Raw genomic sequence first — 24369 nt, forward strand, 5'->3', positions numbered from 1 at the left:
CTAAGATTTTTAATATTAGTTAGATGGTTAAATATCTGTACATAGTTATATTGCTTATATAAGTTTTTTTTTCATATTTGAATCAGTAAATACAGTTTTTGTCTCCATCAACAGCCATCGACCTGCAGGATAAACCTCCACATTCCACATCCATCTGCAGCTTCTACCATCTGCCTGCGAAAACCCTCCACCTTCCAGCTCCAACCGCACAGTCTACCATCCACCTGCAAAAAACCTCAACCTTCCATCTCATGCAGTACCATCTACCTGCAAAAAACTCACCTTCCATCTCATGCAGTCTACCATCCGCCTGCAGAAAAACTTCCACCTTCCATCTCATGCAGAGCCATCTACCTGCAAAAAACCCACCTTCCATCTCATGCAGTCTACCATCCGCCTGCAGAAAAACTCCCACCTTCCATCTCATGCAGTCTACCATCCGCCTGCAGAAAACACCACCTTCCATCTCATGCAGAGTCTACCATCCACCTGCAAAAAAACTCCCACCTTCCATCTCATGCAGTCTACCATCCGCCTGCAGAAAACACCACCTTCCATCTCATGCAGAGTCTACCATCCACCTGCAAAAAAACTCCCACCTTCCATCTCATGCAGTCTACCATCCGCCTGCAGAAAAACATCCACCTTCCATCTCATGCAGTCTACCATCCGCCTGCAGAAAAACACCACCTTCCATCTCATGCAGAGTCTACCATCCGCCTGCAGAAAAACTTCCACTTTCCTTCTCCACAAGCAGTCCACCACCCGTCTGCGAAAAAACTCCACCTTCAATCTCCACCTGCAGAGTCTACCATCCACCTGCAAAAAACATCACCTTCCATGTCATGCAGTACCATCCACCTGCAGAAAAACATCCACCTTCCATCTCATGCAGTCTACCATCCGCCTGCAGAAAAACCTTCACCTTCCATCTCATACAGTCTACCATCCGCCTGCAGAAAAACACCACCTTCCATCTCATGCAGTCTACCATCCGCCTGCAAAAAAACTCTCACCTTCCATCTCATGCAGTCTACCATCCGCCTGCAGAAAACACCACCTTCCATCTCATGCAGAGTCTACCATCCACCTGCAAAAAAACTCCCACCTTCCATCTCATGCAGTCTACCATCCGCCTGCAGAAAAACTTCCACTTTCCTTCTCCACAAGCAGTCCACCACCCGTCTGCGAAAAAACTCCACCTTCAATCTCCACCTGCAGAGTCTACCATCCACCTGCAAAAAACGTCACCTTCCATGTCATGCAGTACCATCCACCTGCAGAAAAACATCCACCTTCCATCTCATGCAGTCTACCATCCGCCTGCAGAAAAACCTTCACCTTCCATCTCATACAGTCTACCATCCGCCTGCAGAAAAACACCACCTTCCATCTCATGCAGTCTACCATCCGCCTGCAAAAAAACTCTCACCTTCCATCTCATGCAGTCTACCATCCGCCTGCAGAAAACACCACCTTCCATCTCATGCAGAGTCTACCATCCACCTGCAAAAAAACTCCCACCTTCCATCTCATGCAGTCTACCATCCGCCTGCAGAAAAACTTCCACTTTCCTTCTCCACAAGCAGTCCACCACCCGTCTGCGAAAAAACTCCACCTTCAATCTCCACCTGCAGAGTCTACCATCCACCTGCAAAAAACGTCACCTTCCATGTCATGCAGTACCATCCACCTGCAGAAAAACCTTCACCTTCCATCTCATGCAGTCTACCATCCACCTGCAGAAAAACCTTCACCTTCCATCTCATGCAGTCTACCATCCGCCTGCAGAAAAACACCACCTTCCATCTCATGCAGAGTCTACCATCCGCCTGCAGAAAAAACCACCTTCCATCTCATGCAGAGTCTACCATCCGCCTGCAGAAAAAACCACCTTCCATCTCATGCAGAGTCTACCATCCGCCTGCAGAAAAAACCACCTTCCATCTCATGCAGAGTCTACCATCCGCCTGCAGAAAAACCTTCACCTTCCTTCTCCACAAGCAGTCTACCATCCGTCTGCAAAAAATTACAGCTTCCAGCTCCAAATGCAGAGTCTACCATCCACCTGCAAAACACCTCTACCTTCCATCTCATGCAGAGTCTACCATCCACCTGCAAAACACCTCTACCTTCCATCTCATGCAGAGTCTACCATCCACCTGCAAAACACCTCTACCTTCCATCTCATGCAGAGTCTACCATCCACCTGCAAAAAACATCCACCTTCCATCTCATGCAGAGTCTACCATCCACCTGCAAAAAACATCCACCTTCCATCTCATGAAGAGTCTACCATCTACCTGCACAACAACTCCACCTTCCAGCTCATGCAGAGTCTACCATCTACCTGCACAACAACTCCACCTTCCATCTCATGCAGAGTCTACCATCCGCCTGCAAAAAACCTACACCTTCCAGCTCCACGGGGCGACTGTAGCTCTGGAGGAAGAACAGTTGTCCACCAATCAGAAAGTCGGTGGTTCAACTCCAGCTTCCCCGGGCCACATATTGAAGCGTCCTTGGGCAAGACACTGAACCCCACGTTGCCTACCCATGCATCCATCGGTGTATGAATGAATGACCAGGAAGCACATAGTTAGATATAGACTAAGACGTGCTGTATGAGTGTGTGTGAATGGGTGAATGTGGCATGTAGTGTTAGAAGTGCTTTGAGCTAGACTAGAAGAGCACTATACAAGTACAGTCCATTTACCATTCCACCTGCAGAGTCAACCATCCACCTGAAGAAAAACTCCACCTTCCATCCCATGCAGTCTACCATCCGCCTGTATAAAAAACCACCACCTTCCATCTCCACCTGCAGAGTCAACCATCCACCTGCAGAAAAACCGCCACCTTCAATCTCCACCTTCCATCTGACAAAATTCTCCAGCACTAACCTCCACCTGATTCCAAGGTAGCACCTCCACCGATCATATTTCCTCTTTATCTGTGGCTTCTAACATCCTCCATCCATCTCCCTTACTGTCCCTTCACTTTTGTGAAATTCTAACTCTACTTGCAGCAAAAATGAAGTAGTGTTTTATTTTTAGCTTTTGACTATTTTTATCCTCTTGCTGATTGCAAACAGATGCAGCTCCACCTGAAGTCTCTGACATCAACCTTCAGAAAAATGCCACCATCAATCTCCACCCTCAAAGTCTATCGGAACTACCCCAACGTGCTCAGAGCCTGTCACATAGGTGCAGAGGTAAGAGACGCATCCCAAAAACAAAACAAAACCACAAAACAAGAAACCTCTGAAAATGGCACCGCTCATTATTTTCTCTGGTTTTCCTCACAAACATCCAGATCGAGCAGCAGAAGCTGAACAAGTCAACACCACTATCTCCTTCCCCTACTGGGAGTGCTCCTTCATGCTGGAACATAAAAAACTCTCTGCTCACTGCTTTGAAAATAAAAATTGCTGGGACTAAATGCTGATAAAGCTGTTGTGCTCATTCCACAAGTTTCACCTTAAAGAGAAGCCTTAATAAATGACATTTTGATTTTCCATTCTAGTGTGTGATATTTTCCTTAATGTTCTATTATCTACCTTTTGAATCATTATGCAGTATGAATACAGCTAAATGACATCATCATTATCATACCAGACACATTCTCTCTGTAAAATTATTTTTCCTGCTTTGTCCATGAGCAGCAGGATGCTTTGTGTGAATGGCAGAGAGGAGACTCACCGTCACCTCTTTTTTATCTGATTATGTGTTTGCTAAATGCTCTCTAATGGTCTCTAAATGTTTTGGCACATAATGTAAAAGGAGAAAAATATAGCTAAGATGAATGGACTTCTATCTGAGAGTCTCTGTGCAAAGCATCCATGTGAAATATTTCACAGTTTTAATCACCATGTTTTGAACATGGAGTCTTAACGTCCTGAAATAGCTTCCTGGGGCAGCTGTCCACCTTACCAGCACCTTGTTAATCATTTCATTATTGATAACTCTTCTTTCTAGAACAGTTTATTCATATTGGCTGCTATGTTCATATTGTCAGCCATCACCAGCTTGTATGTTCAACATTTAGGACTGACTAAACTGACATCAACTAAACCCAATGTACCGTCTTCTAAGTGTGCAGCACTGCTTCAACGCAGAACTCTTAGAAATAAACTTCCTAATAATTCCAAGTCAGTCTGTGAATTCTTATGTGTAGTCCACTGATAATGGATTTATGGCATAGCTTCAGGTATAAAACCCTGGATTATACTCAAGGACAATACCAAAGTGGTCTATGTATAAAGTGAGGTACAAGCAGTTAACCTGTGAACTCAGTTGTGGTGTAGCTCACATCATGTTTAGCTGCAGTACAAAATAAAACCTAAACATAACTAGTAGTTACCTTAAAGTTTACTGCTCTCATACCAGAGGTACTCTTACAGTACACGATAACATGATTTATACTCTAAAACTAAATCACGGGACAGTATGACAAATGCGTACTTTTAATACAAAACAGGAAGTCACCAAAAATGAAAACTTCAGACAAAACTAGATATCGAGCCGAGCTGGAACACAAAACTGACAACAAACTCCCAAGAAGGGAACAACAACAATGAGGGTCTGGTGATGAACAAAAGAAACTGAGAGCATTCATAATGAGGCTGATGATTAACACAGGACAGGTGGTGGTCTTTGGCTAACTTAAACCAGTTTTACAGGCTGAGCAGAAAACAAGACTAACTGAGTAAATGAAAAAAAAAAAAAAAGGACACGAAACAGAGATCCAACATGACCCAAACTGAACTAACCCAGATTCCTGGGTTGGTCAGGATCATCCACGATGGATGACAGTTTGTACAGAGTCCTCCTCTCCATCACGGCCTCAGATGTCTCCAGATTGTGTCCGGTGATGAAGCCAGCCTTCCTGGTCAGTTTGTCCGGTCTTTCTGCATCACTGGCTCCAATGCTGCTCCCCCAGCAGACAACAGGTAAGAAAAATACACTGCTGACAACAGACTGATAGAAAATCTCCAGCATGTTGCTGCACACATTAAAGGATCTGAGCCTTCTTTAGAAAGTAGAGTCCGCTCATCCCTTACCAGTACACAGCCTTTCCTGTTGGTCATACAAACTGTGTCCTGTCTGCCAGGTAGTCAGTAATCCAGGAGATGCATCAACTGAATCTTCTCACCTTGTACTTTATCATTGTGGTGTTTGTTTTATCTTCTGGAATCTAGGATGGGTTGGGCAGGCTGGGACCTGCCGCTGGGTGGAGTCCTGGGTTCCCTCTCCTCGGTCAGTACACCTGTTGTTCATCAATATCATCGCCGGCCTGCACCCAATCTCCACCAGATGATCTGCCATAGTAAATGTAAAATGTAAATGTACTTTATTTATACATCCCTTTACAGACGATCCTTACGGTGTACCAAAGTGCTTTACAGCAGGTAATAAATAAAGAGAAGAATAAGTAAAAACAATAAAAGAACAGTGAAAGCAGTAAAAACAACAAAATGGAATAAGATAAAATAAGATAAAAGTGTCATCATACTAAAATCTAATAGCTGCCCGGACATACATTCATTAGTTAACTTTACTAGGTTATCAACAATATGCACTTACAACTTATATTTATGAAGTAACAGTTACTTGCATGGTGAAAAACGCAAAATACTTAGTGTTTAGAGTGAAGATTACTTTATTTAGAGTTAAGCTCACTCACAACAATAAAGCCTGATTCTTAAGCCTGATTCTTACTCGGCGCAACCGCGCAACTGTTCTGGCTCGAGAACCATTAATGATGTTATCGAAAGCGCCAGCCCCTTCACAGTTCCTTCAGCTCATAAGCGCAGTTTGCGCCGAGTATGCGTGACATTTGCAGTTCTCTCCAGACCAGCGGGCGTCACTGTTGAGGAAACAAGCTGAAGAACCGGACGAAGAAAAGCATACGAAGAAAGCATACACAATGCCACCTGTGGTGTCACGTCAGCAGAGGCTGGCACATCTGATGCGGAATGAATTTACTCTGGGTGTAGAACTGTATATGTATCTCAGTGCTTAGCGTCTGCGGCAAAAACAGAAGAGAAGGTGGAATGTTCGTCCTTTGCAACAAGACGAACTTTGTCAAACGTTGTCCTTTGGGACAACGTTGTCCCAGTGTAACTTCCAGGCATGATAATCCCTCACCTTTCGGCGAAATTCGCCGTTTTGGTCCCAAAATAGGTGACTTGTGTGAATCGTGTAGATCCGAAGAGTTTTTTTTTTTTTTTTTGGGGGGGGGGGTATACAAGTGGTTACAGCCAATCGAGATTAATAGCTATTATATATAGCGCTTCTTTTCTGATCAGCTGGTACAACCCACTCCTGGTTGCCAGTCCTCGCTTACGAATATTCCACTGATTCAGACAGCAAAGTCACATTTTTATTGATTGACATGGCAACTCATTTCCCGCTGGATCTAAACTGACTGATGGAATAATCCGCAATGGCTCTGGATCTGAACAACACGTTTTAGGGTGAAAGCTGCTAAATGGAAAAGTCACACGGTTGTGTTGCTGTTACGTGTTGAGGTAACTCGCTTACTGTGGCAAACATGTGCACATAAATGTTATTCTAACATGCGTGCTGAAAATCAAGTTTAGGGCAACACGTTATCTGGCTCATGACGGCTGCAGATGATAAATACTAGTTGTTACCTGCTAGCTTGCTTTTGTGAGACGAGTGATATGGAAACTAAGCTCAGTGGTGTTGAATGGAGAAATTCCTTGTTCACGCTGGATGGTTTTAAAAAACAGCAGACTTGATTTGGGCGTTTTTTGATAGTTAGAAAGCCGAGATTGTTTTTTTGTTTTTTTTTTCAACTGAGGAGCTCTCTTGACATGGGTTAAGTCACTGTTCGCTACAACTTGTCTTGAACACCGTGAGAGCTAGCTAAAGCTCCGGTAGAAATGATTAGCTCCTGTTCGCTCGATATTGTTAAGGCCGTAGCCAGCTATGAGGAAAGCGAGGTCTGGACCTCGGTAATTTTCAGGGATTTTTTTATCTCGGTTTTCACATACACGTTTCAATTGACGTTTGTGTTGACATCACTTTCGTGAATGTGTGAGTGCGTGGTACCATTTGAAAAGTCTGTTTCTGCCCTTTCCCAACGGTGTGTATAACACGTGTGTGCGCTCCGTATTCGGTGAGAAAAGTACCGTCAACATAGTAGCTGCATACCAGTAATCAGTAATAGAAAAATTAGACGAATTTGACGAACGATTTCCTCGGCCACTCTGCAGTGCAGCGGCGATTGCTATATACTGACGGAAAGCTCAGCTCGAGCTCTTTAGAATGATATGATTGTTATATCGGTGTCATGTATGGTTCGTGAATAAAGAAGCAGAGAAGCATAGGTGCGCTTTTGAAAGACAGCACCTTGTTATAGCAATGCACATTTATGTGAGGCTGGAGACAATTTTTCACATCCAATTTAGTAATGAATTCAATATAGCCCATACATATTTATAGGTTGTTTAGCAACAGCTATAGCCTACAATATGCATCTATCCATCTATATTTAACTCTATTTTTTATATTGGTTAGTTAGCCTTACTCTATGCCTGGCCAAATGGCCTTTGCTTGTACCAAACATTTCTATAGGCTTGCATTGGGAAATAATCAGGTTCTTTTTAGCTATGGGTTCTTGTTACATTATAATGGTTTATTTTGCTACTAGCCTCAATGTGCAACACTGCTTTATATTAAAAACTATATAATTTAAAATATATTTATATATATATTGGACCTCGCCTATTCCAAAATCCTGGCTACGGCCCTGATTGTTAATACAGTTAGTGTCAATCTTGTTTTTAACGCTACGTAACAGAAACACTGGTCGCCAGTAATGTTATTTATTGATTCATTGAAATGTAATGGTTTCAAGCCGCCTAAAAATAGCGAACACCGCCCGTCTCGCTCTAAATTAAACACCAGGGTGAAATGATATCTGGTAGTCCAGTGGTTAGTTCTACCCAAATGTGAGAAACAGTGATTGGCCATTCTATTTGCTCTCAAAAGTGCTAGTGTTATGACACCACACAACTAATCTAAATTAAGAGTGACATTTACTTACGAGCAATTACTGTTCTGACATCTGGGTAACCATGTTACAGAAACCAGCTCTTCTTTTAACACTGGCCCAATGGTGGTAAATTTAAGCTTAGTGTGGCTGGTAGAAAAGAAAACGTACTAGCCATTTTGTGTTTGGCTAGTAACATTAATATCTTCTTGTCATTTTGGGTGGTGGTGAAAAAAGTTAATTTCGAGCCCTGTTTACAGTTAATATTCTTGCAGGATGAGTGTATTAACAGAGGAGGATGCTGCAACTGTGAAGCAGATAGACTCAGGGATCAAGTGCAGCTGGAGATGGGCTTGGGTCAAACTTGAGGGAAAGGTTTGCGTGAAGGGGCAGGAGGTGTCCTTCAACATAGGGGATGTTTTCCATAAAATAAACAAAACGGGACTGGCCAGGTGTGTCCTCTGCCAGAAGGAGATCAACTATGCCAATAAGGGCAGCCATGCCTTGATGGCTCATGTGCAGACCGACATCCACAAAAAGAAGCTGGAAACTATTGCTTCAACACATAGTTTGCATAGTTTGATCCCAGAACAAGCAGGGCCGAGCCAGGCAACTCAGGGCCCAGATCTAAGCAGCAGTTGCAAGGGAAGGTGGCAGTGCCGGTTGTGAAACAGTGTTGGTGAACAAAGCTCGTCATACCCCGCCCCCTGGGCCGCACGCGCTCTTCTCACCTTTTTAACCCCTGACCCATTTTCATGCCTGAACTTCATAGACGTGTCGTACAGATGTTTGTAGAGGCGCACCCTCTCGGTCACCGCGGTCTCTGCAGTGTTCATGTTTCCTTTCTCTTGGTCAGCTGTTTCCGGTTGAGCTCGCGCAAAGTCAGAAAAAAAGTTGTGTGCGTGACCACAAAGCGAGGTTGCGCCGAGTAAGAATCAGGCTTTACTCGGCGCAACCTCGCTTTGACCCATTCTTACTAGCTGGTCGCAAATGGCGCAAACGGTCACGTGACCCAAAATTCCACCACGCCCCCCGTCCCAAGCTAAAAAATCCTCGCGCGTCGCAAGGTCGCGAACACAACTTTTTTTCTGACTTCGCGCGAGCTCAACCGGAAACAGCTGACCAAGAGAAAGGAAACATGAACACTGCAGAGACCGCGGTGACCGAGAGGGTGCGCCTCTACAAACATCTGTACGACACGTCTATGAAGTTACACTGGGACAACACTTGACAAAGTTCGTCTTGTTGCAAAGGACGAACATTCCACCTTCTCTTCTGTTTTTGCCGCAGCCGCTTAGCACTGAGATACATATACAGTTCTACACCCAGAGTAAATTCATTCCGCATCCGCATCAGATGTGCCAGCCTCTGCTGACGTGACACCACAGGTGGCATTGTGTATGCTTTCTTCGTATGCTTTTCTTCGTCCGGTTCTTCAGCTTGTTTCCTCAACAGTGACGCCCGCTGGTCTGGAGAGAACTGCAAATGTGACGCATGTGAGCTGAAGGAACTGTGAAGGGGCTGGCGCTTTCGATGACATCATTAATGGTTCTCGAGCCAGAACAGTTGCGCGGTTGCGCCGAGTAAGAATCAGGCTTAAGTCAGAGAGTCTCTATTATGAGGAGAGGGAAAACTGGTGGCTATTTCCGGGTGGTACTGCACTCTAGGGGCGCCAACGAAGCAGTGCAGAGCACGCCGAACTCTATGGTGGTACTATGAAATCCACCTTAGATGCAGCCATTGCTTTTGATAGAATTTTTTATATTTTTTCATTTTAATTTTCCTAAAGGCAGGATAAATTATCCTTTCAAACGGCACTTGGTTTGATTTTTTAGACTCACTAGATTTGTTTAAAATACACATTTATTGTCAGTATTGCATCCCGAGTGACGTCACGCATGTGGCATCACTTTACGGCATGGTCAGTCCTAGCGCTGAGCTAGCAGAGAAGTGTTAGCTCAAATAGTTACAGATTTCAGCACAGCCCTTTTACATACTCTCTGACTAGCCTCTGGTTTAGCTTTGGTTGTTGTTAGCGGCACCAGGTTAGCACTCTGGCACAGTGGACGAGTGCCGTAAAGCAGCCGGTCGTAATCAGCCGTGCGTTCTTCAGATTCCGTTAGCTAGATGCTAGCGGAGACTGACTCGCAAATGCCAGACCTGTAAGAAAACAGAAAGCTATAACTCCCAGGTTATTGTACTTTCGATATAAATCCACATCCCTCTGTCAGAAATCACAGTATTATTTTCAGGTTTCAGCCGCTAGCGGGGACATTTTTTGAGTTATTAGCGCCAGCCCTATGGAAAATGGTCATTCTGCACTCGCTCGCCAGCGCCCCCAGACAAAATCCACTGAACTGCAGCCAAATTTTTTATAATGGGGTGAATAGGAAGTGGAACGGCTGTCTGTAAAAGGGCTGTGCTTAAGTAGCCAACACAGTCTCACTCCCACCGTGCGTTCAAAGAAGAAGAAGAAGAAGAAGTGTGCATGCGCAGTAGCAACATTCAGTCTCCCGCTCAGCAACCAGCGCATCAGTCCAGTATACAGGCCGGGGCACTGAGGGCAGCCTGCTTATTCTTTTGAAGAAAAATAATAAGTTAAGTTATCAAGTAAGTTTGTCTGTTAATGTGTTTTCATTACTGCTATGACTGTTAGCGTTAGCTAGCGATAGCCAACGAACCAAACAGGCATAACGTTAGCCTGTTCAGGCCATGGCAGAATTCATTCATTTGTATTCATGACTTGACTTAGACTTGCATGAAATAAGTCATTGCTAATATTTTTTCCATGGCCGGATAATTTCATACGTCTATTATTAATGGCCCGCCGGTAAATCGCACTCCCTCCACTCAAACTACAAATCCCACAATGCATTGCATCAACTGACACAGGTCAAGACCTGTGCACCACCTCTAACCCCGCTGCTTCGGTTGTTTATTGACACACTAATCAGTGGTCCAGTGTTGACAACTTAGCGACTTTGTCGCTATATTTAGCGACTTTTCACTAGCGATTTGGGTTTTTTTTTCCCAAAAAGCGACTAGCAACAAATCTAGAGACTTTAGAGGAGAAATAAAAGCGAACTGGCAGCTCAAGGGCTGAGGGGCTGGATATTTAATGAGAAATTAGAGATGACAGCTTAGTAGAAAAGTGTGGACATTTTCAAATGGTAACATCTTTAATTGATTTTGATTAAAAAATATTTTAATTGCAACGTTATGAATGGAATACTATACAATGAAAACATGAGCCATAGACATGGACATAGAAGTCATACTTCTTCAAGTTCATTCTTTGATGCAATGTTTTATGATTATAGCATTTATACACAGGTGGACAAAAAATAGCTCCATGTGCCATGATAGTAAATTGTTAATATAAATTTTCTCAGTTTCCTCAAGTACTTAAAACACAGTCGGACTTTGGTCACTTTTTGGGATCTAAGTTGTTATTCAAGGTGCAATTTTACCGTCAAAAGTATTTTTAAATCAGGACCTCCACCTCTGATATTTAAAAAGAAATCTTAAGACATCTTTTTAGCCTGAATTTTAAGCAAGGTGCCTCCATTATTAGTTCATTTATAGCCTAATGCTATCTTTATTGTTGTGTCCTTGCTCAGCTGTGCTTTTTGTTTTTGTTGCAGGGTCTTTCTATTATGTGCAGCACATTGGAATCCACCGAAAGACATGAAGCATAGTATTCTGGAAAAGCTTGCTGAAACAATTTACAAATTTGATACCTACCCAAGTGTTGAACGGCTCCACTCTGTGGCAATGCACTCATCAGTAAACATCCCTGTTTGAGGGAACCAGGTTCACCAGATGGGTGTTCTGGCTGGAAGCATAGCTTGAAATTCAAAATGGGGGAACTATCGCGGTAAACTGAAAAGAGCAGGATGTATAGAGGTTGCGATAAATGCTGGGAAAGGAGGTAGACCACAAATGGCTTTAAAAGGCCTCAAAAGACCCAAAAGGTATGAGGTTAATTACCTACCGGATATTCCTGAGGGGCAGAATGAAGATAGCCTAGAGGCAGAGAGAAAACTCCTGGTTGAAGAAATGAAAAAATGGAACCCTTGTGGAGCTGTCATTGCCTCAAAGATGTACCAGACCTTCCCATTGCGGAGAAGAGAGATTGTGGAGGCCGGACCTCCAGTGAAAACTTTGAAGGAGCGGTGGCCAGCTCTTTTTACGGAGAGACAAGTAAGCACTTTTTTGCAGTACTCCACCCTCTCTGCTCTGCAATGTATGTATGAATGTATTTTTCCACACTGGTCCAACCCTATTTAGTCACCATGCTTTTTGCTGTGTGTTGCAGGTGTATGCAGAGATCAATAGGGTAGTCACCAAGAACCTACAGGTGGACTTCTTTGAGGCCCTGGACCGCCACACACCACGCTTTTTCGAGATCTTCAAGGCAAAGAAAGGAAGTGTGGGACAGACCCTGACAGAGTTGGTGCAACAAATTGATGCAGGGGTAAGTCTATGAAAGGCTTCTTCTGTCTTTATTTCACATGGTAAGTTGACTTTAAATTGTGATTGCTGTTTTGCTGCTTTTTTTTGCAACAACAGCTTAGGGATGTTCCTGATTAGTCAGTTAAACGTTTCTAACATCATTCAAGGCAATTTAAAAAAAATGTTGATATAAATGGAAGAAAAATAAAAAAAACAATTGATATAATTGAAATTTCAACTGTGTTATTACCTTGATTTATCAATTTAAGTTTAATTGTAATCCAGATTATTTTAGGAGATTGGAACCTGTTTTTCATTCCTGTATAGATATTGAGTCACTTGGATTGCTGAAGTAACACTGGCTTGGTTTTAGCAAGTAAGTCAGATTGCTGTTCAATTAAATATAACATAGAAATGCTAAGTTAGTCCAATTTAGATAAGTGTGTTATATGGAGTAAACACATAGTAAATTTCACATGCAATAATTTAGTAGATTAAAATAGTAATTTTGAGTAGTCTTTACTAAGTCAAGAGTACATCTAAAGTAAGTTATCAAGTACATTCTACTAGATTGTTTTAGTTGCTTCAACTCATTTATAAGTGTACTCTACGAAGGAAGCACTAGTTAGTACAACTTAAAATACCTAGTTTTATCTACTTGTTTTTTTTAAATGCAACCGGTTTGTATGCTTATTTTAAGTAATGATAACTAATTGGATTTTACAGTGTGTGTCTTTGCAGTTCAGTACTCTCTACACTACACAACCTTGAGAAGGAGGGATGGACTGCAGCCAGGTTAAAACAAGGGTCACTTTTCTTTTTCTCTTGTTGGGAAGAGGATTCGTTTCTTGTATAGACTTTCCTAGAGAAACTACAGCTATTTGATCTTTGTATCCTTCAATTTCATCTTGTGTGCTTTGGTGATGCAACCATAGCATATTTCATATTTCAAGCAAGAGGAAGAGTATATAACAATACTTTTCAATTCTCCAGTTATCTGTTATGGCATTCTCCAAGCACCAAATCTCTTATTAATGACTTGCATCCATGCAAAGCAGCATCTACCTCATCTCCGTTTGTGTCTAAGATTGGGAAGAAAAACAAGGAGAATCATGCCGTGAGAGAAAAACCAGACAGTATTTCACAGAAAGGAAAGATGTCTGATGGAGAAAAAAAGTTGTGCAGTGTCTGCTGAGGGAATTTAGTGTTTTTTTTTGCTTCACGAGTAAAATGGACACTAAGTCTCTGCTTACATAAGGACCTTGCTGATTACACCATCCATCCTGGACAGTTAACCATTAATTTGCTTGGCATAGCTCTTACACTGCCAGTGAGATGTTGGGATGACTCTAGGATTGCTCATCCATCGTCAACAACCAACAGTCAGGCACCTTGGCAATGAGCAAGCAAAGCACACCTTATCTCCACTGATAGTTTCTCATTTGTTTCTTCACACCATAACATTAGACCATCATACATCAGCGAACATGGCATGTACTCAAACACGAAGCACAGTGTTTCTCAAGAACATCTCTGAACACATATAACACCCTCATTTCAACAATGTGTCAGATTTTTCCTGATGGGCTAACCAATGAGCCAAATAGGAGGGGAATGCTCCCACATTCAAGCAACTGTGTGTGACTTGGACTGCCATTGATCATGTTTAATCGAAAAAAGATGTATTTCGACCTGTGTTTTGCCCCTCTGTTTCCAGTGGCCTCAGGGTAATAGTACGGTAGTCCTTTAGTGGTGCATTGGCTCTTTTTGTTTTAACTGGTTTTACTGGTAAACATCTTAAACTGTGAAGATGGTTTAAAAAGCATGCCTAGTATGGCTTGCAGTGGGGTTCACCACACTTTTGTTGTGCAAACTGTGAAAACAAAAATTTAGTCTTGAATTTCTTATTTTTTTTTTTTTTCATAAGCTCGGTTATAACAGCTCTGAAGTGCAAAATCACAAGACCAAAAGACACCAAAAAATGTCCACTCTCTGGGACGTCTACTCTGTTTTATGACATTCACACAAAACCAAAAACATGTTTATTGATTTCAGCACCACAAGTTGTGACAAACAGCATAAAATATTTCTTATATATTTGAAGAATTTGTGTGCAACTAATGGCTACTTTGCATGTCAAAGAGAAATTAATCATTGGCCCTTGTCTAGCAACCTATCACTGCTGTATTTTTTTCACCACTGAGTCAAAGTCAATTAATTCACAAGATAGCTGCCATCACTGTTTCCCTGGAGTTCAGTAACAGATGGATACATAACAAACCCAATCTCATAAAAAAGAAATAAGGAAGCAGGAATTAAAAAAAAGAAATGTATTCATACTAATGAGAAGAAATTGCACGTTTCTCTCTCTTTTGTGTGTGTGTGATAGAGAAAGAGACAGTGTGCATAACTTCCAAAGTAATGTACATCAACCTGGATGTTTTTGTCTGCGGCAAGCTAACCCAATTTGTCACATGTGTGTGGTAGATGTTATCAAAGTTTGTTTTAAGGCAAGCCACAGCCTTTTTGTAACTCAATTAGTTTTTAATGACTAAACTTAACCAAACAGTGACTGACAAAACTAACAAAAGTGAAGTTTCGAATGCTAAAGTAATGTGTTGGATAGGGAATGAACTTGGATCTCCAGAGTGGAATTTGTGTGTTCCTCCACCACAAACCGCTTCCCTCAAACATACATTTTTTAAGCTGACGTTTAATCCTTTCATTTGGATGAGGGATGATGCTGATTGTTTTTGTCATTTATTTTCCTTTTAACACCAAGGAAGCAATTAAATATGAATTATTGGGGGGAAATTTTTTTTTTTAATGTAATTCAGCCCTTTGTCACACTTTCAATGAATGCAAATGTATGAATGTAAATGCATCATACACATGTATCAAAAAAGCTTGATCATAGCCTTTCACGTGAAATAAGCAAATATCCAAACAAACTATCGTCAAAGCATGCTCCTACAACATGCAGTGCGCAAATTCAACCCCACATTTCAAAGATTGCATCAAACATGTAAAACAAATCCCAATCATATCACTTTACAATTAATCTTTTTTCACCACATACTTGTTATCAGAATTTGATTAACTGCTAACCAGCTGCAGTTTCTGCCAATTTGAAGAGGGCCCTTTTAATTGCAAACAGGATTATACCACTATATATCCCTTCCCATACACGGTTATCTCTGGATACCTTCAGCGTGTATAAATGTATTAATTTTCTGTTCTGAGGCTTCGTATTTGCATTCTGCACCGTTTAAATGTGGTCGAGCCTTTAAGGAACTCTCTTACACACTGGGCATGATTTTGAGTACCAACCAGTCTTCCTCTGGAAAATGAAAGTTAGTTTGCTTTGCACATGAAATCTAAACACAACAGAAACCCATTCAGATTTCACGTAAATGTGATCACAAAAAAAAAAGGAAAACCTCTCGAAATACTGAAAAAAAACCATAATCTTCTGTAAACATCTTTATCAAATGAAATAGTAAGAACACGTAAGGATTAGTGTATGACACCAACTGAAAACTGAGTGAACACAGAATACCTGGTAATTCTTCTTCATCAAAGACATTTTTCAAAATACATTATTCAGCCCCCTTCCCCCTTATGTCTTTTAACGCTAATAGTGAAAAGCTTACAATTTATTACTAATTAGTTGTTATTAGCAGTAATCTAGGCTTAGAGATGAAGTGTTCAGGAATTACAGCTTTTTAATATGTAGAATCCTAATGTCCGTCTTTTTTATGATGCCCTGTCCAATTAACTGCACTCAATCTGAGCAGACTTGTCAGCCTTGTCAAAAAGATAGAGAATAGGACATTGATGCCTGTCTCACACAGCCTTGCAGGCTTGATGGGGAAAAAAGGATGAAAAAGGCTAAAGCAAGCTGGCTCTAACAATGAAAACCGTGGCACTCCAGCTGCCAAATCCCCTGAAAATGCCTCATTTCAATCTCCAACCACAGTTGTCAGCATCTCTCCCTGAGAGCCTTAACCGGAGCCAGATAGATCGATGCTAATTATGCCACCTGCAAACAATAAGGGATGACAAGACACAGGGAGCTGTAGTGAAGTCAGAAATGTGTGATCAACTTTCAGATAAACCTCTCTTGTGATCATAGTAATGATATCACACATGATCATTGCATAAAAGTAGAAAACTACAACTTTAGTGATAGAATGTAATGGAAGTTTGCCCACAAGTAGCCATTTAGTAGAAGTAAGACATACACAGTTCTTAAGTACTCTTGAGGCTTTCACTCCCTCAGCACTGTCTTAAGGAAAACTGTCGTGACTTCATTACAGTGTACCTCAGTCAAAGCCCACAACAATGTCCTCCACTTATGAAACCTCTCTTGCCATTTTCTAACGGTGTCTTGTCCACGAATGGCAACATTGGCAGAAGGTTCTGATTCACAGAGATGTTTGACCATGTAGCACTGACTTCTGTGGCGCATTCTCATGCCTCTGTTTCTCCGTGTGATAGCTGTATACTTATGTGCAAATGTGTAAAAAGACTTGTTAGCCCACCTCTGCCATTGCCTTGTAAAAAAGAATGATGAGTCATTTTGATGTCAAACCAATGATGACAACACACTCTGACAAGGCAAACTCAGTCTCCCCATGTACCCGTCAACGCTGCAATTAAAGTTTCTATAAATATTCAAACTGGGAGGGATTTTACAAAATGACGGTTTTCAGTGTCTTGTTTAGGAGTCTTTCAACCCTGATCATAATAAAAATTGGTTACACTTCAAAACTAGCATATTAAAGATCGATTGAATAATTCATAAACATGATGATTGTGTAAATCACATTTAAGATATTTTGCACTAATTAAAGAGGCTTAATCAGTATTCTAACAAAGTGAAGAATGGTGCTTGATGTACTATGACTTTGAATTTTGTGAAGAGGCTTTTTGCTTTTCTGCATCTCCTCTGGTCTAGGAAATGTCAACGTCGGTTGATTTGTGTTTTCAAAAATACTAAAGAGGCAGTGGAGGCAGGTGGCTGTAAAATTGGAATAGTTGGAGTGTTACTTTTTAGGTCAGCTACACGCTGTGAGATTGTAACTGTCATACAAGTTTACTACAAGCCACAATGTGCGACAAGCATTTGATGATCTTGGTCGCTGCATAGCTCAGATTTGATATGCCACAGTTATGTAAAGTTTGTGTGTTATTATGAAAGTATACTAATGTTCCTGCAATCTCTTTGTTGGCTCTGTTTAGTGTTTTAGCCAAAAGGTGGCTTTTATTAACCTGCAGTGAGAGATAATTTTTCTGTGTGCTTTGGGTGAGCATGTGAAACTTTGATAAACTGTATAAATGCCAGGCTCTTAATGAACTCCGGGCTTAACATTTCCATAACTCATAAAAGAATAACTTTGGTTGTGAATACCCTCAAATGAATGAGTCTGTACTTTAGGCATATTTTCTTAATTGTAACTGAATAAGTATAGTAAACATCTAAAATTATGTTAGTGTCCAAGTTATCTCTAATGTAATAACATAACTATTTTCTGGTATTTTGAAGAAAGAATAAGAGTTTTATATGGAGAGAGATTAGTCTCAAAACCGCTGACAAATGTGTAAATGACAATCCACCAGTTCCACATACATCACAAATACGTTTCATTATTTACAAATAAATATATTTCATTTTGTGTCTCACAGTCTGCGTTTTATACAAATACTGTTAAACTCATTAATACTCATTTTGGTTTTTATATATACATCATGATTTGGATGTGAAAGTGAACGCATTTGTTTCAAATTTTGTTGCATATATTTGTAAAATCAAAGTTACAAAATTAGAATGTATTTATAAATTGGTGCATCTGCATTTGTGGATTAAGTCACAAGCCTGTTTTCTGTGCCGTATTTTTGTTCATTTTCTCTCGGTTTTTTTTTTGGATTTTGAGACTTTCCTTTCGCCTTTCTGCACCTGATCCACACACAAATGCAGCAGCCCATTCACAAATGTGCCAAGCAAGCGAACGAGCTGCCGCTAGGGGGCGCTGTTGCTAAGTTTCACTGTGGTTGTGGATGGCGGTGCTCCTAGCTTCCAGATAACAGCCCTGCTGCCAGCAACAACCAGGCATCGCTCCAGGAGAGCGGCATGGTGGGTCAACCGGCCTCATCTTCTAATGGAAATTCGTCTACAGTGAGTAAAAATATAAGGATCTGTGGTCATTAAAGTTGTGCAATAAACCACAGATTTGACCGTGAAAATTGTATAATATTTCAGTGAGTCTAATTGTTAGCTAACCCCATCGTTTAGCTAGCTAGTCATCACAGTGAAGACTACGACGCTGAAGTTGGCATCCGATTCACCAGCCTCCGATTCGCAGGGTGGGCATAAAGGGCCATTTCACTGCATTTTTTGCATTTTGATCGACCAAAACAAGGTCCTGTATGGAAACTACAGTAGTAACACTGTTCAAATCTGGATGGAATTATTCTAAAGAGGCTGTAGATTCATTAAAACCTTGTTTGGGATTTGTGAAAATACAGAACAGGGCCATTTGACTGCATTTTTGGTATTATGATCACCCTGAACTGGGTCCTGTATGGAAACTACATTACTTGGACTGCTCAAATCTGGATAGAATTATTCTAAAGAGGGTACAGAGTCTTTAAAACACATTTTATTATTTGTGAAAACTTTATTTGGTCATTGAAAATTCAAAAAGTTCCTCTGAGCTTTCTTTCTTCTTTTCATTTGGACCATCCAAAACCAGAACCTGTATGAAAAATAATTAAATATGGGTTTAATCATTGATCACATGATATGAATGATATCAAATACACTTTAGAATTTGTGAAACCTTTCTTTGTACCAAAATTCACAGAAGTCCTCGCCTCTCCATGTTCATTTTAATTTCCATGAGGATCTCCTGTCTTTCACCACATAGGAAAAAGAAAAAGTTCATGCATTTTACGTCACTAACTACTTACAAGAGTCTTCTTCACTTGTTGACTTTATTCTCATGTTCTTTTATCTAGAAACAATGACTTCTCTCACCTTTCATCCATCTGCCCGTGGTCAACCTCTGCCACCGATTCAATCACTTCCAGAGCCTTTATTGTTGCCTGCATCAGACATCCCATAGTCCAACCATTAATATGCCCTATTCTGTATTGGATGCTTTGATGAAATCTGCATCACAAATGTATTGCTGTCATCTCATTAATCTTTCCACTAACATGTGCTATCATTTCAGACCCTGCTTGTCTTCTCCTGCTCCCATCATAGTCATCTTACCTCCCATCTGAGTGCAGACAGGACCTCCTTCATCCCTTTATTAACACGATCTTAGATACTGTACCACAACTTCCTAATTATATCGTCTATCAAACCCGTAGTATTTTGCCATTATGTGTTATGTGCACTGATTAATTGGATATTAAACATTACATTTAGCTGTTAGAGTTCACCCTATACCAGACAAGACAATTTGTGAATGTAAGGTTGAAATACATTTACTTAATCAAGATTGTCTTTCTGGAATGTTGAAGATGTCTTTTGGGTTAAACTATTTCTTCATATCTTCAAGTGGTTGCCAGTGAGAAATAAACTTCTTGTTAAGTTGTTGTAATATAGATAGTACAGTGTGTAGTTTGGTCAGTTAAAAATGTGTAGTGTTGTCGTGGCTCCAGAGTAGAGTAAAATAAATTACAACGGGAAAATGGGATACTGTAATGAAGGTAATCTTCATTACTGACTTTTGGTCTTTGAGGTCACATGAGTAGTATTTTTAATAATGTGGCACAAATAAATTGTCAAATGTTTTATTGAATGTGTATATTAACAACAAGTGGGTGTGCAAGTCCTGTTTTGCCCTCAGTGGGGAGTGAGGGGGACCAGGCCTGTAAAGGGAAACATCCAGTCAGTTAGTAGCCTGAAATGCTCTGTGATAAGGAAACATGTAGCTAAAGGATGTGATAATCTGTGAGGTGACTATGCTGTTTGGAATTGTGAATTCTGAAATTTGTGTGTAAAGTCATTCACCTATGTCTCTTCTCCAGGGTGCTCGGTCAAAAGAGTCCCTACATTCAGTCTGCAGCGTTTGAAGGTTCCGGGTTGTACCATGTGCTGATGGTGTGGGGGGGAGTGCACCAGAATCAGTTAGGGGAAGTCTTTGGTAGATTTGGTACTTTTGTTTAGACATGCTAGGAATTGATTGATTTTATAATAGAGGGTAAATGTATTTTAAGATTTTAGCATCTCTCCATTGGCTTCCCGTCCATTTTAGAATTCATTTTAAAATTCTTTTATTTGCTTTTAAAGCCATGAATGGCCTTGCACCAGTGTACCTCTCTGAACTTCTGCAGCCCTACGCACCCAGTCGATCCCTCAGGTCAGCTGACCAGCTGCTCCTGAGGGTTCCTAAAACAAGGCGGAAGCTCAGGGGGGACCGAGCATTTTCTGTTGCTGCCCCTAGGCTCTGAAATGAGCTGCCGCTGCACATTAGGCAGGCCCCTTCCTTGTCCTGTTTTAAAAGTCGTCTTAAAACTCACCTCTTTTCTTTGGCTTTTACCACCGTCTAGGTTGTTTATTTTATGTGCAAAGTTTTGTTTTATGATGTTTTTATTGTGTTTATTTTAATGTACAGCACTTTGGTAACCTTTGCGTTTATTTAAAATGTGCTTTATAAATAAAATTGATTGATTGATTGATAAATGTTGGTGAATAAAACACCCGGTTGGTTCATCACTACCTCTGCCTTCCTACCTTGCGTATCCAGCTGCTACATGGCCATCCTAACAGATACATATGTCCATGTACAGTATTCTAAATCATGTAAGCACAACCTAATGATTACTTTTGGTCTTAACCACCCATTATTTTGCATTAAATACGTCAAATAAAATACATTTTTATTTTCTTGACGTGTCTTGTAAAATGGCAACTGGAAACAAACTTTAGCCAAATAGACAGTTTTTAATCTCATTATTACAATGGCAGGTTATCACATTCACAAACAGGCTAAAGGGCTGCAAGGCAAAGACAATGTTGAACAGTTGTTTTACAGACATCTAAGATAGTGTTAATAAAGGGATGAAGGAGGTCCTGTCTGCACTCAGATGGGAGGTAAGATGACTAGGATGGGAGCAGGAGAAGACAAGCAGGGTCTGAAATGATAGCACATGTTAGTGGAAAGATTAATGAGATGACAGCAATACATTTGTGATGCAGATTTCATCAAAGCATCCAATACAGAATAGGGCATATTAATGGTTGGACTATGGGATGTCTGATGCAGGCAACAATAAAGGCTCTGGAAGTGATTGAATCGGTGGCAGAGGTTGACCACGGGCAGATGGATGAAAGGTGAGAGAAGTCATTGTTTCTAGATAAAAGAACATGAGAATAAAGTCAACAAGTGAAGAAGACTCTTGTAAGTAGTTAGTGACGTAAAATGCATGAACTTTTTCTTTTTCCTATGTGGTGAAAGACAGGAGCTCCTCATGGAAATTAAAATGAACATGGAGAGGCGAGGACTTCTGTGAATTTTGGTACAAAGAAAGGTTTCACAAATTCTAAAGTGTGTTTGATATCATTTGTATCATGTGATCAATGATTAAACCCATATTTAATTATTTTTCATACAGGTTCTGGTTTTGGATGGTCCAAATGAAAAGAAGAAAGAAAGCTCAGAGGAACTTTTTGAATTTTCAATGACCAAATAAAGTTTTCACAAATAATAAAATGTGTTTTAAAGACTCTGTACCCTCTTTAGAATAATTCTATCCAGATTTGAGCAGTCCAAGTAATGTAGTTTCCATACAGGACCCAGTTCAGGGTGATCATAATACCAAAAATGCAGTCAAATGGCCCTGTTCTGTATTTTCACAAATCCCAAACAAGGTTTTAATGAATCTACAGCCTCTTTAGAATAATTCCATCCAGATTTGAGCAGTGTAACTACTGTAGTTTCCATACAGGACCTTGTTTTGGTCGATCAAAATGCAAAAAATGCAGTGAAATGGCCCTTTATGCCCACCCCGCGAATCGGAGGCTGGTGAATCGGATGCCAACTTCAGCGTCGTAGTCTTCACTGTGATGACTAGCTAGCTAAACGATGGGGTTAGCTAACAATTAGACTCACTGAAATATTATACAATTTTCACGGTCAAATCTGTGGTTTATTGCACAACATTAATGACCACAGATCCTTATATTTTTACTCACTGTAGACGAATTTCCATTAGAAGATGAGGCCGGTTGACCCACCATGCCGCTCTCCTGGAGCGATGCCTGGTTGTTGCTGGCAGCAGGGCTGTTATCTGGAAGCTAGGAGCACCGCCATCCACAACCACAGTGAAACTTAGCAACAGCGCCCCCTAGCGGCAGCTCGTTCGCTTGCTTGGCACATTTGTGAATGGGCTGCTGCATTTGTGTGTGGATCAGGTGCAGAAAGGCGAAAGGAAAGTCTCAAAATCCAAAAAAAAACCGAGAGAAAATGAACAAAAATACGGCACAGAAAACAGGCTTGTGACTTAATCCACAAATGCAGATGCACCAATTTATAAATACATTCTAATTTTGTAACTTTGATTTTACAAATATATGCAACAAAATTTGAAACAAATGCGTTCACTTTCACATCCAAATCATGATGTATATATAAAAACCAAAATGAGTATTAATGAGTTTAACAGTATTTGTATAAAACGCAGACTGTGAGACACAAAATGAAATATATTTATTTGTAAATAATGAAACGTATTTGTGATGTATGTGGAACTGGTGGATTGTCATTTACACATTTGTCAGCGGTTTTGAGACTAATCTCTCTCCATAGTTTTACACATGCTTTGAACACAATAAACTGAATATATGTGTCTGCTATCTTACCTTTTTGCTAATGGCCCTGTCACACTGTTGCGTGAGTTGCGTATGAAAATTAATAATATAATTTTCATACGCACGAAAAGTCCTTGAAAATAAAGAATGACTAGCGTATGAGTAGCATATGAACTGCGCATGCCCAGCGTACGTTTCAACGCGCCTATATCAGCAGCCTTTCCACATTGCTCCATTATTGCAGTTGACGACGCGCTATCAACATCTCTCGAGACATTCATCTCGATCATGCCTCCCAAGAAGCAATCGTCGTTTGCCCGGGCCCTGGGCCGAGGAAAAGGCAAAAAAACACAAGAATCATTCTCACCCAAACCTGCTGAAATGCCTGATGCACCTGCGGCTGATGAGTTACATGCTTCTGAGCGATCAAGATCCCCAACTCCTCCTCCTGGCTGCTCCCGTGAATCGTCAGTTGCCTGCTGCCTCCATCTCCGCCCGTCTGGCGGAGATGGAGGCGGCAGACGGGCGGAGGCTATAAATATGCTAGCTGTACGGTACACCTTCATGCCAACATATGGCAATTTATGTCCAGCGTTCTCGACCTATCAGTAACGTAGCTATATCGTACCTCTAGCGTATTCAGCGTATGCCTAGCGTATGCTTAGCGTATTAACCATACGCACAAAAGTTTTGAGCATGTTCAAAAATGTATTTCTGCCTTAGCGTATGCCAACGTATGCCAGCGTGCTTGAAACGTATACAACCTATGCCTAACGTTCCCCTGGCGTATGTCAGCGTATACCAGCGTATGAGTGATAATTTTCATACGCAACTCATATGCTTCTCTCATACGCAACAGTGTGACAGGGCCTTAAAACAGCAAACCTTTTATGCCATAAATTGGTGTTTTTTATGTTTCTTTTTCTTTCAATGCCAATATTACAAATTACTCGAATTTCCTGTAAGGATGGCCTCTGTGCTTTCAGCATCTTTCATTTAGCATTTAATGAAATTGCTCACTCTGGTCGCAGCTCTTAATCTTAACGTTAACCTTAATGTGAGGTAGA

At 40.9% G+C, this 24369-nt stretch overlaps 1 protein-coding gene across 2 annotated transcripts; it reads left to right on the top strand.

Moving 5' to 3' along the window:
- The first annotated feature begins 20 nt into the window (after positions 1-20).
- Positions 21-3750, top strand: LOC142371880 (uncharacterized). 2 transcript variants are annotated; one of them, XM_075454622.1, is made up of 4 exons: positions 21-673; positions 721-2920; positions 3095-3214; positions 3316-3750. In XM_075454622.1, exons 1-2 carry the CDS (start codon positions 293-295, stop codon positions 2536-2538), a joined length of 2199 nt encoding a protein of 732 aa, XP_075310737.1. In that variant the 5' UTR covers positions 21-292; the 3' UTR covers positions 2539-2920; positions 3095-3214; positions 3316-3750. The 2 variants fall into 2 exon arrangements, with proteins under 2 accessions (XP_075310737.1, XP_075310736.1); XM_075454621.1 differs by having other exon boundaries at positions 22-2920.
- Positions 3751-24369: the final 20619 nt, after the last annotated feature.

The sequence above is a fragment of the Odontesthes bonariensis genome, chromosome 21 (assembly GCF_027942865.1).
Source record: "Odontesthes bonariensis isolate fOdoBon6 chromosome 21, fOdoBon6.hap1, whole genome shotgun sequence".
Classification (NCBI taxonomy): domain Eukaryota; kingdom Metazoa; phylum Chordata; class Actinopteri; order Atheriniformes; family Atherinopsidae; genus Odontesthes; species Odontesthes bonariensis.

Coding starts and splice junctions, on each gene's coding strand:
- LOC142371880 (XM_075454621.1), top strand. CDS start 252: ATGCAGTACCATCTACCTGCAAAAAACTCACCTTCCATCTCATGCAGT.